At 36.9% G+C, this 15,449-nt stretch overlaps 3 protein-coding genes across 3 annotated transcripts; 1 reads left to right on the forward strand and 2 right to left on the reverse strand.

Moving 5' to 3' along the window:
- Positions 1-309: 309 nt before the first annotated feature.
- Positions 310-7,548, reverse strand: LOC133680436 (stomatal closure-related actin-binding protein 1-like). The gene is made up of 13 exons (XM_062103392.1): positions 7,344-7,548; positions 6,365-6,664; positions 5,817-5,945; positions 5,584-5,676; positions 5,291-5,431; positions 4,904-4,972; positions 4,302-4,385; positions 3,534-3,714; positions 2,702-2,818; positions 2,402-2,460; positions 1,206-1,340; positions 774-923; positions 310-645 (listed from the first exon to the last, which is right to left on the reverse strand). Exons 2-13 carry the CDS (start codon positions 6,644-6,646, stop codon positions 601-603), a joined length of 1,485 nt encoding a protein of 494 aa, XP_061959376.1. The 5' UTR covers positions 6,647-6,664; positions 7,344-7,548; the 3' UTR covers positions 310-600.
- Positions 7,549-8,747: 1,199 nt separating this feature from the next.
- LOC133680660 (uncharacterized) lies at positions 8,748-12,223 on the forward strand. The gene is made up of 3 exons (XM_062103696.1): positions 8,748-10,103; positions 10,693-10,856; positions 10,966-12,223. Exons 1-3 carry the CDS (start codon positions 9,485-9,487, stop codon positions 12,034-12,036), a joined length of 1,854 nt encoding a protein of 617 aa, XP_061959680.1. The 5' UTR covers positions 8,748-9,484; the 3' UTR covers positions 12,037-12,223.
- Positions 12,140-15,288, reverse strand: LOC133680659 (pentatricopeptide repeat-containing protein At4g14170-like). The gene has a single exon (XM_062103695.1). The coding sequence runs from the start codon at positions 14,913-14,915 to the stop codon at positions 12,501-12,503; it is 2,415 nt and encodes an 804-aa protein (XP_061959679.1). The 5' UTR covers positions 14,916-15,288; the 3' UTR covers positions 12,140-12,500.
- Positions 15,289-15,449: the final 161 nt, after the last annotated feature.

Here is a 15,449-nt window from a genome sequence, read left to right on the forward strand (position 1 = left end):
GAGCCAGCTAGTCAATCATATACCAATATCCAATCAGGATAGTACTTGGCACACGAGCAAGAGTACATGTTTTTTTTTCAGCATCTTATATTGGAAGAATAGCTGGTGAACATGATATTGTGGGGATTGTAATGCCACGTTGTGGATCAGTTTATGACATTCTCATCCATGTTGGATGGATGGATGGATGTCTTCATGAAGATATTGCTTGTTCAGTTACATGAAAGTATCATCATATTGTAACAATCCCAAACATATTACATGCAGCTTGCACAGTTTAAAACTTTAAATAGCATATTAGACTGAGGATTAAGCTTCTGTAAGAAATATAGGACACATCTCTTAAAACAATAACCAATAGTGCAGCCATCATACAAAAACCATTCAACACCTGCAGTTATGTTCAAGAGAGTAAGCTACACTATAAAAAGGCAAAACAAAAAAGCAATGCCTTGGAAAAATTTACGAATGACAGAAAAAAGAATGGTGGAAGCCCATAACACAATCATGCATGCCAAATCCTACTATTACAAACCTACGGTACATGTGCAAACTCAACTTAATTACAATTAGTGAAACAGAAGACTAATGGAGGTTGGTTTAAGATCCTAAACGAGCTCTGTCATCTGGCCCGGCAAGCATAATCTGGCATTCCAATGATTAGCAAAAACAAAAAGGGTTATTTCATTTGTGGACGAGACAAAAAGATCAATCACGCTAATGTATAAAACTTTAATACAAGGATTTATGGATAGATTTTGAGACGCACTTACATTGCAATCAAAAGCAAACCTTCTTGCAAGCATAATGGCTGCATTCCTCTCTCTTGCAGATTCAAATGCTAATACGAAGGAAAGCCCTTTCTTTGCTTGCCAAAACAATGCTTGAGCTGCAGCATTCCCACCTCCTCTAACTCCACACAGCTAAAAGCATAGGAGTGTGAGAAATGGCTGACCCGAAAGGGTCATTTATTGATAAAACCAAAACAAGACACTAATGTCCAACAACAGAACCGTTGACAACTTTGTAGGCACATAAGAGGGGTGTGTGTGTTTGTGTCTGTGTGCTGAAAGGACAGACCAAAATATTTTGCAATCAAAAGGGAATAAAAGTATAAAAGAAGTGAAGGGTATGGACCTTCATAAACACAAAACCATCTTATCTGCGATATCTGAGAAAGGAAAATATTAAACAGCTCATCATACCTGCATTGAAGCAGAGTAGTACTCTTTAGCATTTGTCGACTTCCCTTTCCGAAGCTTTATCCTCATCTTTCCGACATGAAGCACATGAATAGATTCTGATGGATGATCTACCCCATTCGTCTGGGTAACAATGACCTGTAAAGTAAACAAAATTAAATGGTGAATAATAGCATCCTTATACTTTGATGGAAAAATAAATAGTCCAGTTCTTTTTTATTTGGCCCCGTACCACAATGAAACAACATTAAGCTAAACACCCTCTATAAATTCCATCAACTTCCACCAAGATGAATGTAAACTTCAACATGTTATCCTTGAAGAGTTATTACTATGATGCCCTCGATCCATGAGCTTCCAGCTCAATGGAATTTGCAAAACAAGAGGGTAAAGTCTCAAGTTTGAGTGTTGCCTGTATCAGTTCATTGCTAATCTCAAAAAGAAAAGGAAAATCTATGATGCCTTCACATCCCAAAAGCATTTTTAGCAATAACAAACTGGGCAGAGACTAGAATGCATGTATGTTTCCATGCTCAAGGAAAAGCAATGAGACTATGGGAGTGTAAATGCCACCTTGATCGTTACAATGGTTAAGAAAATACCCCTTCAACTCAATGAAGGAAGCAGAATCAGGTACACAACTACCCATCCCTCATTGTGATTATTCCTATAAACTAGGGTTGTGTCCTCAAAGTCATAACCTCAGAACCTCTAATATACATCTTTTCCTAATTTCTGTATGTGCATGCACACTCTCTTAAGGCCATGAGAGTCAAAGAACCTACATTGCACTAAGTTGCAAATAGCCAAATATCATTACCTTTTCACTAACATATTGCAGTAAGAGCATTAGAATGAAAACATCAGCAAGCCCTCAAGATTCAAGAATGAACAAAAAGAAAATATCCAATTACCACATGCACATGCACTTTTGTCTATACTTCATGAGACATCCGTGGAGACTTGATGTTGGTCTGAGTTCAATTTAAACCAGTGACCAACACCATTGGTCAGCCTGGCCAGAACTTGACCCACAACCCACCCTTCAATTTAGAAGGGTAACAAAAACCACTGAAATGGCCATTGTAAAGATGCACAATATGCAGTGTTCAGATAACAATTCCAAATTATTGAACTTTGACATGTTTAGATACCAAAAAAAAAGAGAGAAAAGTTAAACCAGTTTTAGCACAACTTACATTGAATTCAACATCATGTTTTCGCACAAGTGCCTCCACATAACTTCCCAGACCAGCAGCTGTTCACAAAATCACATCAGCCAGTTATCTTTCTAAATCGCTTGGTTCATAACTTCAAGTACAGACATGTGAACCACATAATTTTAATTATCAAGTTCCATATACTAATGGAAATTGAGAACAGTCATGAAAAATGATTCTGTAATCTGTCCAACTAGTTTGGGATCAAAGCTTTGTTGAGCTGGATCCATAAAAATTGGAAACCAAGAACCAAATTAGAGAAGCAGATCAAATACAGACCAGGATCAATGGGACAAGTAGTGCTCAAAGAAAATTGTTGGCCATCAGAAATAATTTCAGCTTGCAGGACTCGCCCAACATCAAAAGGCTCTGGAGCATAAACTGGTTTGGTAGCTCCTGTAGAGAGTAAAATTAATGAAAGTTGTCAATAGTCTCTTTCATGCAGCATTTATGGTAACTAAGCATAAATCATAAACAACCCAAAATATGCTATTCTCTTCATGAATCCCACAAATACTCACTAGCAAAATCCATTTTCATTTAACCCTCTAACTCCATGGATATTCCCCAAAATCAAAATGTCTAACTTGTTAACCATTTAATTTTCTGTCAATTCGTCTAAACTTGCAGGGCAAATACCCATTTTCACATAACTCATCCCATATTCTATTCTAGCCTTGCTAGATAACACAGGTCCTCGATTCAGCCAATCCAACCTTCATATATCAAGATACTGAAATCTCAATCAATCTATTGGATTTTAGATCCCGCTCATATTCTCAATCAAAAATGCTCTGTTGATAGTTGAATGTTGGAGAACAAGCAGCATTGCATCCAACAAGTTACTTGCTTAACAAAAAGGGTGACAAAATCATGTACTAACAGGTTTCATGCTTCATAGCAACTGTTTGGTTCACAAAATGACAATCATCTCACAAAGGGTTGACAGTGGCTAGATCAAATTTACAAGACAGAAACTAAATAACTTAAAGACACTAAGCAAGAATGAAATGCTATCCTCTAATAACACAGAATCAACCATAAAACATCTACTGTGTTTTGTTCAATTGTTCAAAGCATCCAGAAGAGAAACATGATTGCAGATAGAAACCTGATATAAGCTCCTTTTTTCCACCATCAGATGATAGACGATACCACTGAATGGAACATTCTGAAAGTTCTGGAGCATTATCAGAGCAAGGATTGATCCGCAAACACGAACCTAAAGCTTCAGTGCCATCCAATTCAAATAATTGAAATATGCTCTGCTCTGCTCGCCTGCTCCTTGCCAGCTGAGAAAAATAGGGTCGGGGGGGGGGGGGGTGTATTTAAGAAGTCAATTCTCTGATATATTATTCAGCAAGTTCAGTATAAATCAACAACAAAATGATGGACATTAGAATTGCATGTCAAAAGCAAGAGATCATAATTGAAGATCTCACAGGAAACATTTTTAGAAGGAAGCATGCATAAAGAATTTCCTCTTAACCATTGAGTCGCTCTGACAAAAGCATATCACGTTAATTAAAGCCTAAACCAGATCTTAAACCATTCAAAGACTTCAATTTTGAATTACAAAAACTACCAACTTAAACTTATTGCCCGAAAGTTTTGCATATCTTGACTTGCTTGAAGATTTTAAACAACATTCTGAAACCAAAAAACTCAACACCGGGTTGGAAAGTGAGGACTAAAATAACAATCAGGGAGAGGTAACGGTACAAGTCAAATGATAAATGAAAATTCTAAGATTGGATAATGGCAGAAAAGCAGTAACAACTAAGCATCTTCACAACATGCAGTTAAAATGAGAATTACAGAGATGTTACAAAAGCTATTTACAACCAGCACATGATATCTTTACAAGCAATAATAATACCTCCTTTTGAAGCAGCAGAGAACGTTTAGACTTCTCAGCAAGTTGAATCCTCAATGCTCGTATCTCATGTTCCATGTCCATAACCTACAATTATATGTTCAATTCACTTGTGATCAATAAATGAATTTGTGTCTCCAGATTTGAAAGTTCATAAAGCTATCAGTCACCACAAGCATTGCAGAGGAGTGAAAAATCATTATCCTAGAAACTCAATTTCCCTTGAATTTTGAAATTTCTGATAACGTACAACTCATAACTTTGACCAGTGCCCATTCAAAAAGTCTGCAGTGTAATTTTCATTGTAGAAGCAAACTGTATTTTCAACAATCATTATCAGTTCTGACTTAACTTGGTCCTCAAAAAGGATAAATACATGCATCTGAAAGCAACTTTAGAATTATGATTGTCGAGTTCTAGTTTGAAATGCAGTTAAAACACATAATAGGCTTAGAGAAATAGATAAAAACCCTGAAAAGGACAGTCATGAGCCCCAAATATGTTACAAGAACCTCACCATATTTCTTAGAAAAGTGGAACAAACTAGTTTTGTAACTAGAACGTCTGGTGGGAAATAAAATTTTCACCAAAGATCCAGCACACACCTTACTTGGCTGATGCAACATTTTGATCCTTCTAGCCTCTTGAACCTCCTTCATTAATTCTTCCAAGTCCTAATATGCCACACAAATTTTTTTGTAAAGAATAAGATGAAAAAAGAAAAAAAATGCAGCAAAATAATATACAAACTACAAACTTAACAGGATTCAAACACAAAAGGAGCATAAAAACAACAAGAATCAGACTGTCCTTGTCAATTTCAAAAGCAGAAAAGTACCAACTCATAGCTAACTACAAGTATTGAAAAATGAAATGCAATAAAGAGGATTTCTATCTAATATCCACATAAAACAAGATCTTTTTAAAATTTATAACATTAACAAAGGGCCAAACTCCCACTGAAGCTGCAATAACTAATAATTAGTATAAACCTGCTTTCCAGAAGCTCGAGACATTTGTTCATGTTCCTGAATCGCTTCTTCCACCCTCTGGACTGCTGCTCTCGCACTCTCAATTTCAGCACGAGCATAAGCTCTTTCCCCATCAACAAGTTTCTTGGCATCCTCTGAAGCCTAAAAAAGGATACAAACACTAGATGATGAGGCAGAAAAATGCTTATTGCTAACTCAGATTCTCGAATTAAAAAAAAAATATAAGAAAACTTGCTGAATGGAATTTGCTAGCTTAAGAAAAATTTGCTAAATTTCATCAAAGACTAGATTACCTGCTTGAGAAAATTTGCTAGCTTCTTTACTTCTGCTTTTTCTTGAATCAACTCTCCTTCCCTATGAGTCAGCTGAACTGCCAACGCTTCCACCTAGAAGAATTGACCATAATTTATCTTCCACATAAATCTTTAAGTACTCAATGGCAGCAGAACCAATTCATTAAGTTACACATGAAATCAAAATTTTTGGATGAGAAATTTGATAAAAGCAGCAGTGAAGTAAGACCAACCATGGCAATAGCCTCTTCCACATCATCCTTGTTTCTGCCTGCCACTCGTCCTTTTAATGATTCTAGCGCATCCCTAAGCTTCTTCAATAGAACATGTTTCTCTAATGAAGCTGCCTCTCTGAGCCTAGCCTGTAATCAAAAGTTGAATAGCTTATAATTTGATTTCTTATATCATCCTTTCTGTTTAGCAAATTAATAACTCCAAAGTCTTAAAGCTTGAGAAATGGAGAAACAAACAACCGACTTCCAACTTTTTTCCACAATTAATTGATGCTCCACTCAATTGACAAGAAAAAAAGAAGTAGACAAAACCATGTAATCGGTCAGCTGAATTTATTACTTCCAATTGGCATGGTTGAAAAATAACATGAAGAATAAGTTTGAAAACTATTTCCCTAACCAAACTTAAATTTCTCTGCAACCAAAAGGGTAAAGTAACAGACAATTGAGGAGGTCAAGTTATTCAAAAATTAGACAATCCACCTAAAGCAAAACAAATCAAGCTTCCAGAAAACAAAATGTTAAATACAACTTAAAAGAAACTCAACCTCTTCTGACAACTTGGCAGCAGCAGCCAATCCCTTTTCAAATTTATTGGCAAGGTCACGGACAGAGAGGCGTTTCTGCTGTTCCAAAAGTAAAGCAGTCTCGCGTGCCACAACCTCCTTCATGGACAATACTTTTGGGCTATCTTTTGCATCCACAATCTGATTGTTAGCTCCAATTTTGTAATTAGGAAACCGACTAGAAGCAAATGCAACATCAGCTGATACAGCTGGGACAGCATCTTTTTGCATAGTATCTCCAAAATCACGGGTTACCCTGGTCATTGTCTCGATATGACTACCCTGTTTGACAATCAAATAGGTAATATTAACAGAAATGGATTAATTAGATAATCAATATAAAAGGATTTCTCAACAAAAAAAAGTGAAATGCAAGTCAGCGTTTACCTACCGAAATTAATCCAGTCAAGTAACTAATCAGAGGGTGAAAAAAGTAACCCTTTTTACTTGCTTAAAAAAAAAGATTTTTAATCTTTCATTAGTAAGAGAATCAAAACTTTAAAAAAGAAAGAGAGATAGAAATTCTCATGTTAATTTTTCTCCTAATTTTCCTGAGTTTTTCTCAGCAATCAAACAGGCAGTTGCAGTCAACAAAAAGAGCTGAGATAACATTAAAAATGGCAAGAAGCTAAAGATCAAAAAATTATTTTCTACAATCATCCACGAAATCAAAAGGAAAACCTTTAACTATTATAAGCTTTGACGGCGATCAAAAACAGCAGAAACAACTATAAACAAATACCAATAAAGTTCCTAAAAAAGGTTAATCACATCATAATCAGAGAAAACACACATAAGCAAAAGGCAAAGACTGAAACAACAAAGCATACACAATAGTACTGCTAAGAAGTCAAAGTAAAGAGCTAGACAAACATGAAAATGAAACCCTAGCTCTCTAGTATCTTTTGGGGTTAAAGAAAAGCTAAAATGGAGACAAGAAGGGAGAAACTTGGGGACTTACAGATCATGAAAATACTTAAAAGTACAGCAAATAAATGAGAGGTGAGAGATGGGTTTTTGAGATTCTTAGATCAGATGAAACTTAAACTAGCCAAGATAGAATTTTTTTTGAGAGAATTCGACTGTTCATTCACAGAGAGACAGAATGATACTTTTTTCTATGAATTTAAATGGAAGATGCAAAGGTGGGTAGGCTTCACTTTTTAAAAAGGAAAGCAAACAAGAAGTAAAAAAAGGAAAGGGAAAAGAAAAGGCCGCCCTTATGACTTTATTACTTATTTTTTATATTTTATTTTACTTTTTTTCAAATAAGTAAATTCTAATGTATTGTTTTGAAGTTGTTTATTTTTAAAAATATTTTTAATATTAATATATTAAAATGATATTAAAATATAAAAAGATATAAAAAGATATTTTAAATAAAACACATGTATCAAATAAAAACAATCAATGTTGTACTTTTTTTGAGGCTGAAGCTATCTAAAAAGACCAAAACCACTATTATATTCGCTTAGTATATAAGTGCGGTAATTTTTATTGTATTTATTTTAAAAAAATATCAAATTAATATTTATATATATATATATTAATATTTTTAATGTGTTAATATTAAAAACTAAAAAAAATGTATTTTAATATATTTTTAAATAAAAAATACTTTTAAAAAATATTATACAATATATTACAAAACACATTAAAAACTTTAAATAGGTCATTCTAGATATTAAACTTTCTTCCTTGTGACCTGTAAGAAAATTCATTTACTGGTTGATGATATTTGATATTATAGTTTAAATGTTTTTGTTTTAAAAAAAAAAACATCAAATTGCATGTTTTTTTTAGTGGTTTTATATGTGAAAAAGTTTAAATAAAAAAAACGGAGAGAGATAAATTTAATACTTATTTAAATAAAAAAACTTTAAAAAACTATTTTCAATAATTAAGATTTACAAGTGAGTATTTTTTTAAAATATAATTACACTGCTTATGCGTGTCGTCATGCCTGGAAAAATTTCAAACTTTCAAGAGGGGTCCTACACTTTGCTATCGTAGTATCTCTCTTGATTCTTGAAAAGGAAGGATTGGTCTGTTTTAACAAACAAAAGAAGGAGAGCTTGTGGCCTGTTGAGACGACGAGGATGATGTTTCTGTACAGGCAATTTAACATACAGGCAGGCAGTATACTCAAGGGACCGTCCTTTCTCTTGCTGTTAAGCTGACCAGAAGCTGTCCACACCAGTCTCTTTCACTGGAGCATCTGTTAAGTGTGCACAGTTGGTGCCAAGTTGAGGTAGATAGAGTCATAGAATTTTTTGCTTGCAGAATGAGGGCAATTTGCCAACTCATTCGCTGGATAGCCACAAATACTTTATGGTGGTAGGACTATTCTACCAGCAACTAGTAATTAAAGCTGGCAGAGCATAATCTCTAAGGAAAAAAAATAAAGGAAAACTGCAGTAAACCAGAAAGGGAAAGAGCAGGCTTTCGTTGAAAAAGAAGAGCAGCCCCAAGTTCACTGAATGCTGATCACTTGCTAATAATACTGGATCCCTTATCAAGAGCAATGAAGAAAAGCAGGAGAGGTAAAACGAGGAAAATCCAAGTAGATCCTGTCAAAAAAAAGAAAAATCCAAGTAGAAGACAGCGAGCACAGCCTACGCTCGGGACCCAATTTAGGATTGTGGAAAATTACCTAGCAAGATGGCATCCAAAGTCCAAAGATTCTTCTGAATCTCCAAGCTGCATTGACAAGAAACCAATGGGTTATTCATTTGTAACATGACAAACATATCACTGTGAATCTTCTCCATGTGGGCCTGTTCATTCTTGCTAAAATTTCGAAACCCAGATCCACAATAGTCCAATACTGCACGTAATTGAACTCCTCCCTTTAAAATCCAACCTTCCTGGGCCTCACACTCCTTCTCAAATCCATCTTTAACACAGCCTTCCTTCCTGTTCTCACTGCCAGGCACCATGCTGGACTGACTTGTATAGAAAACTGAATCATACTGCAGACTTGAGATCTCCATCTCTCTTCTTCACCTCCAAGCATCATCTCAAAACACGAACAAATTGAAAAACCCTAAACCCCAACATGCCCTTCTATTCCTTCTATTCCAAATCCTAAAAGCATAGCAAATGGCAGGCCTACCAAGAAGCTTACTCCTTCCCATCATTTTCACCCCCATTGGTCTCATCATCCTCTTCTCCCTATACCAATCCACTCACCACATCCATAGCGCTGAATTTACTTCCAGTAACAACCCAATCAAAGCCCCAATTGCCCGATTTGCCCCTCAAAACTTCACTCTCCTAATCAAAGTTCTCGCCTTCAACCGCCTAGACTCACTCTTCAGGTGCCTCAACTCCCTCTCTTCCGCCAACTACGGTGGCGACACTGTCCACCTCCACATCCACATTGATCATTTTTCCCTCACCAATGAATCCCTTAACGTTATTGATAAAAAACTTGAGGAATCGCGAAAAGTTTTGAACTTTGTTGACGGGTTTGATTGGAAATTTGGAAACAAAGTTGTGCATTATAGGACTAATAATGTTGGGTTGCAAGCTCAATGGCTAGAAGCTTGGTGGCCAAGTTCAGATCATGAGTTTTCGTTTATTGTTGAGGATGATTTGGAGGTTTCGCCGTTGTTTTATAAATTTGTGAGGGGTTTGATTATTAATTACTATTACAATGTGTCGAATTTTAATCCTTTTATATATGGTGCTTCACTTCAGCGTCCACGGTTTGTCCCGGGTACTCCTCTTATTTCAGGTTTTTTATTTGTTAGACTGGATGTTTTAATGTTTCAATGTAAAGGTTTATAGATTTCTTGATTTGTTATATTGGGTTTTTGTGGGGATGTAGGTTGCTTCTCATGCAAAAACTAGCTTTAGAAGTAGTGTTTGAGGCTTTTCACTGTGTTAAAATCGAATCTTGGATTGGATTTTGAGTTAATTGCATGGCTGAAATCCTTTTAATCTTTTGCTTGTGGCCTAAATATATGTACCATGTCCATAGGATGCGAACTTGAAAAGTTTCCATTTGGTATTTCGCAATTGCATAAGCATATGTGAAGCTAGCTCATTCCACATCGCCGAGCTAAGTTTTTTACTGATTCCACTATGATGTCTAGGAATTGTCATGACACGTCTAAAACAATATGCATTAATTTTGTTGTTGGTAGAAAGTGCCATATGCAATATTTCTGTCTCTTATTAGAGCCTTTTTATGAAAATTGTGTTGATTCAACAATTCTCATTACATACCCTTGACCTGATTTTTTTTAGAAGAATTCTTTTACCTTTCTGAGAGTGATTTTGGTTTATCTGGTTGCTGATTGCAGGTAAACATGGAAACAAAATACAATTGGATAGTGAAACGCATCTTTTCTTGTACCAGTTGGTTGGTACTTGGGGTCAGATTCTCTTTCCAAAACCTTGGAAAGAGTTTAGGTTGTGGTATGATCTGCACAAGTCCAAGGGTATCAAGCCATTGCTTGATGGGATGGTAATCTAATGCGCCCCCCCCCCCCCCCCTTCATGTCCACTGATTTTTTTTTCTCTGTCATTACTTGAACTCTTTGCTCAAATGAATTCTAAATCTAATATATTTGCAGGTGACTAATGGATGGTACAAAAGGATTGGAGAAAGAATCTGGACTCCTTGGTTCATTAAATTCATTCACTCTAGAGGTTATTTTAACATCTATACAAATTTTCAGCATGAGAGAGCACTCAGTGTCTCTCACAGGGATGCTGGTGTTAACTATGGGAAAACTGCTGGGCCTGACTCCCAATTATTGGATGGAAGTTCTCTTGACTTCAACTTACTGGAAATGCAACCTTTGAGCAATCTGAAATGGTATGATTACTGCTTCAGAGAAGTACTTCCTGGAAGAGTTGGAAGGACCTTGGATGAAGTTGGGTCTATTCTTCGGACTGTGCAGGAAGATCAGAGTGTTCTCCTTGTGAATATATTTGGGGCATCAGATACAATCACGAGGAACATGCTTTGCCACTTTGAGAGGCTAAATATAAGGAACTATATATTGATTGGCCCTGGGTCTGATTTTTTATTTGATCTTGCTAGAAGAGGGCATCCTGTGATTGATGCTGACCAGTTTTTCAATTATCATAGAGCACAGAAAGTAATGGGATTTCAACATTCCAGTGCAGAGCTGATGAAGAACATTTTAGTGAATGCTTATGTAATCAAGAAGTGTTTAGAAAATGGGTATGATTCTTTGATAGTGGATGCAAACATGTTGGTTCTCAGTAAAGTTCAAGAGTTCATTGATCCTACTAATGATTTCTATGCTGGGAAGAGCTTGGGATTTTTCTTTGTTAGGAGCTCTTCTTCTGCTCGAGAAATTTGGACTGGTCTCCTGAAGAAGGTTGCTGTCACAATAGGTAATGTTTTGTTCCAAGAAGAGAACACAGATTTTGTTTACTTAGTGAAGTTGTTGGAACAGAATGGTGTGAGAATTCATAGGGTTGATGAGGCGAGCGTTGGCATCCAGATTCATGCTGATACTTCTAATCAATCATCTTTGGAGGCTGGGAGGAAGATGGCTTATTGGTTTGCAGGCACAGGTGTGGATTTGATTCAAAAGCGGCTTCAAGAATTGAGTTTGTGGGTTGTGGATGGTGACTCTTCTTGCGCTGCTGTTGTTTGTCACCAGTCATAGGCTTATAGCATCTAGTGGTAGGCAGATTTTGTTTAACCATTTTTTACCAATATTCTTTGTACAATCTGTAGAAATATTCTGAAATTCTTTTGCACGCATTCCATAACAAATGCAACCTATGTTGTATTGTAAATTTTTGGAAAAATGAAACCCAAAAACTTGGTGCAGTGGGAATTTGTTCGGAACATGTTTTTAGTCTTGGGACCATGCTAGACTTATAAATGACAGGAGCTCCTTGCTAACTTGGACAGATTGATTAAAAACTTCTGAATCGTCGTGCCATGTAAATAATATCATGAACATGCTGTCTGATCGTTGGATTGACGGGGACCTCAGCTGTGCAAGATGTGTTGTAAGTCTCTCTTACAACACATCCAAATCGAAAGAGCTAAACCACTTGAAGATCGGGCACTCTTTCGTAAAATGAGCCTCGGAATTCGATTTTCAAAAATTGAATAATTGAATCAGGGATCTGCACATAGAAGACTTGAATCAACATTCATCATTCTCTCTCCAGCTACAAAAGCATGAACCTGGTTATCAATCTGAACCCAACTGCAACCGGGATTTTTCTTTGCACCTCTCGATTTCATCAGTTTCCTTACCTGGTTTGCCTCGTCCCATTTTCCAGCTTCTGCATACATGTTTGAAAGAACTGAGTAGTATCCAGAATGCTGGGGTTTCAACTTGAACAAATGTTCAGCTGCCCAATGAGCCAACTCAATATTCCCATGTATTCGGCATGCCCCAAGCAAAGCACCCCATACATTGGCATCGGGTTCAATGGGTAAGCTTTCAATAAGTTTTACTGCTTCCTCTACAAGTCCAGCCCGGCCAAGGATATCGACCATACAAGCATAGTGCATTTGCGTTGGCTTAATATTCTGGACCTGCATATGCTCAAAATATTTCTTCCCCTCTTCAACTAGCCCTCCATGACTGCAAGCAGACAAAACCGCAATGTATGAGACTGAATCATATTCCACCCCATCTTCCTTCATTGCTTCAAAAAGGTTGATAGCAATCGTCAATTCACCCAGCATTCCGTAACCTAAAATCATAGAATTCCAAGAGGCCGTGTCCCTGCTTGGAATTTGACGAAAGACCTTACCAGCAAGATCAATTCGTCCACATTTGACATAGAAGTCCAAAAGTGCATTGGCAATAAAGAGGTGCGTGTGCAAATGCTTTCTTACTGCTAATCCATGAACCTCTTTCCCTTGTTTCAATGCAGCAAGATTTGCACACGCTGAAATGACACCCATATAGGAAACTACATCAAGCTTCATACCCTTAATCCCCATTTCCAAGAATAAACGAAGAGATTCTGAGCAATTAGTTGTTTGAGAGTAGCCTATAATTAAAATGTTGTAAGATACTTCATCTCTAAGGGAGATCTTAAAGACTCTTCGAGCAAGATTTAGACAACCACATTTTGCATACATGTCTGTCAGAGCATTTGACACAAATAGATCAACAGACGACCCTGTGCGAATTGCCCTTGCATGGATTTCTTTTCCAGGACGAAGGAATCCAATTCGGGCACACGCTGGAAGAACATTCGTGAAGGTGACAGAATTTGGTATTTCACCGTCAGCTTGCATTTGCCTCACTAAATCTACAGCTGCTAATTCAAGCCTATTTTGAGAAAAATTAGCTACCATGGCATTCCACGAAACAATATTCTTTTCACCTATCTGGTTAAACACATTGGATGCTTGAAGTGAACGACCTGATTTTGCATACATATCAATCAAAGCATTGGCAATAAAAATATCAGATTCAAGTCCAAATCTTAGACTAAACCCGTGAATTTCCTTCCCGAAGTCAAAAAGTTTTAATTCAACCAAGACAGGCAACATACTGGAAAGAGTGACAGAATTCGGCTTCACTCCTCCATCAATCATCAATCTAAACATCTCCAACGCATCTTGATTACGCTCAAGATAAGCAAGACTAGTAATTATTGCATTCCAAGAAACCCCATTTCTCTCTGAAAGTTCATCAAAAACACGCCTCGAGTCTTTCACATACCCGCATTTCCCATACACGTCAACCAAAGCATTCCCTACAGTCACCTGAGAATCCAAGCCAGTCTTCACAACATAACAATGAATTTGCCTCCCCGTAACCCCATCCTCAAGTCCCGCGCAAACCGGCAAAACACTCACAACACTAACCATATTTGGCCTGAACCCAGACCTCAAATTCAATTCACAAAATAAATGAATTGCTTCGGCATAGAAACCATGAACCGAAAACACCCCAATGACCGAATTCCATGACACAACATCCCTTTCAAGCATTTCATCAAACACCCTCTTCACATCTTTCAAACCCCCACAATTCCCATAAAACAGTAATAATGTGTTCCCTACAAACACATCCGAATCAAACCCAAGTTTAAACACAGCCCCGTGAATCTCTCTACCTTTTTGAACACTCAAACTATCGGCACAAGCTTTCAGCACAAAAGGAAAGGTGTGATCATCAAGCCTAACACCCATTTTAACCATTTGATTATATGTTCTAAAATCATCATTAACGCGCGCCACCGACAAAGCGCGAATGAGAGTGTTCCACAAGAAAGCAGAGCGAGAGAAAGGAAGAGTTTGATGAAACAGATAGAGAGAGGTGGTGGGGTCATGAAAAGTGGCGTACTTGAGGATGAGAGAGGCACAAAGAGAGATACTTTGAGGAAGGAAGGCATTGAGGAGTGCAGAGGCGTGAGATTGCTTGGTTTGGGGAAGAGATTTGGCGTTGGAGATTAGAGAGAGGAGACTAGCGTGTGTGAAGAAAGAAGAGGAATGTTTGCATGAGAGTGTTGAAAGCAGATGGTGAAAAGCTTTTACACTTGCATTGTTGGAGAATGAGAACATAGAAAGAGTGAGGGAGCAACAGAACAAACTGATTTCTGATTCTCGAAGTGTAGTTTATTAAGGGATTGCCTTCTGCACGGACTGGGTGTTTCAACTCTCTTTCAAGTCGTCGCCGGAATCAACCATTTGCTATTTGAATAAACACTCTAAATTCAATTTGAAGTCAGGAGTTGTCAACTTTTTGGCCCAGTGGAGCTTTTAGGGAGCTCACTAGACCTTCCATGACATAGTGGAGTGATGAGGGTCACATAATACATCTCAATCCACGATCTACATTAGCTCTAAATTCCAGAGTGAGCTTCATAGTTCATCATGGAATAACTTCTGTGAGCATATTTTGTGACATGTATTCTGTGATCAAGGGTGTAGACTCCCGAACCCATCAACATTGATTTTGAACTAATCATGAATTTTATCGATTATAAATATTTTTTAATAAATTGACATTGATAATTTGAAAATTAATTTGAAATTTCTTAAAAAATATTAGAGATTCTTTTTATTAAAAAATATAGAAGTGGACAAGTCATTTAT

This window comes from Populus nigra, chromosome 19 (genome assembly GCF_951802175.1).
Source record: "Populus nigra chromosome 19, ddPopNigr1.1, whole genome shotgun sequence".
In the NCBI taxonomy this organism is placed as follows: domain Eukaryota; kingdom Viridiplantae; phylum Streptophyta; class Magnoliopsida; order Malpighiales; family Salicaceae; genus Populus; species Populus nigra.

What these genes read in the sequence shown, in the direction of transcription:
- LOC133680660 (XM_062103696.1), top strand. Translation starts at nt 9,485, where the DNA reads ATGGCAGGCCTACCAAGAAGCTTACTCCTTCCCATCATTTTCACCCCC. An exon ending in GCGTCCACGGTTTGTCCCGG is followed by an intron (nt 10,104 to 10,692) that starts GTACTCCTCTTA and finishes TGCTGATTGCAG; the next exon opens with GTAAACATGGAAACAAAATA. An exon ending in AGCCATTGCTTGATGGGATG is followed by an intron (nt 10,857 to 10,965) that starts GTAATCTAATGC and finishes ATATATTTGCAG; the next exon opens with GTGACTAATGGATGGTACAA.
- LOC133680436 (XM_062103392.1), bottom strand. Translation starts at nt 6,646, where the DNA reads ATGACCAGGGTAACCCGTGATTTTGGAGATACTATGCAAAAAGATGCT. An exon ending in CTGCCAAGTTGTCAGAAGAG is followed by an intron (nt 5,946 to 6,364) that starts GTTGAGTTTCTT and finishes TTTTGATTACAG; the next exon opens with GCTAGGCTCAGAGAGGCAGC. An exon ending in AAAAAAGGAGCTTATATCAG is followed by an intron (nt 2,819 to 3,533) that starts GTTTCTATCTGC and finishes TACTCTCTACAG; the next exon opens with GAGCTACCAAACCAGTTTAT.
- LOC133680659 (XM_062103695.1), bottom strand. Translation starts at nt 14,915, where the DNA reads ATGTTCTCATTCTCCAACAATGCAAGTGTAAAAGCTTTTCACCATCTG.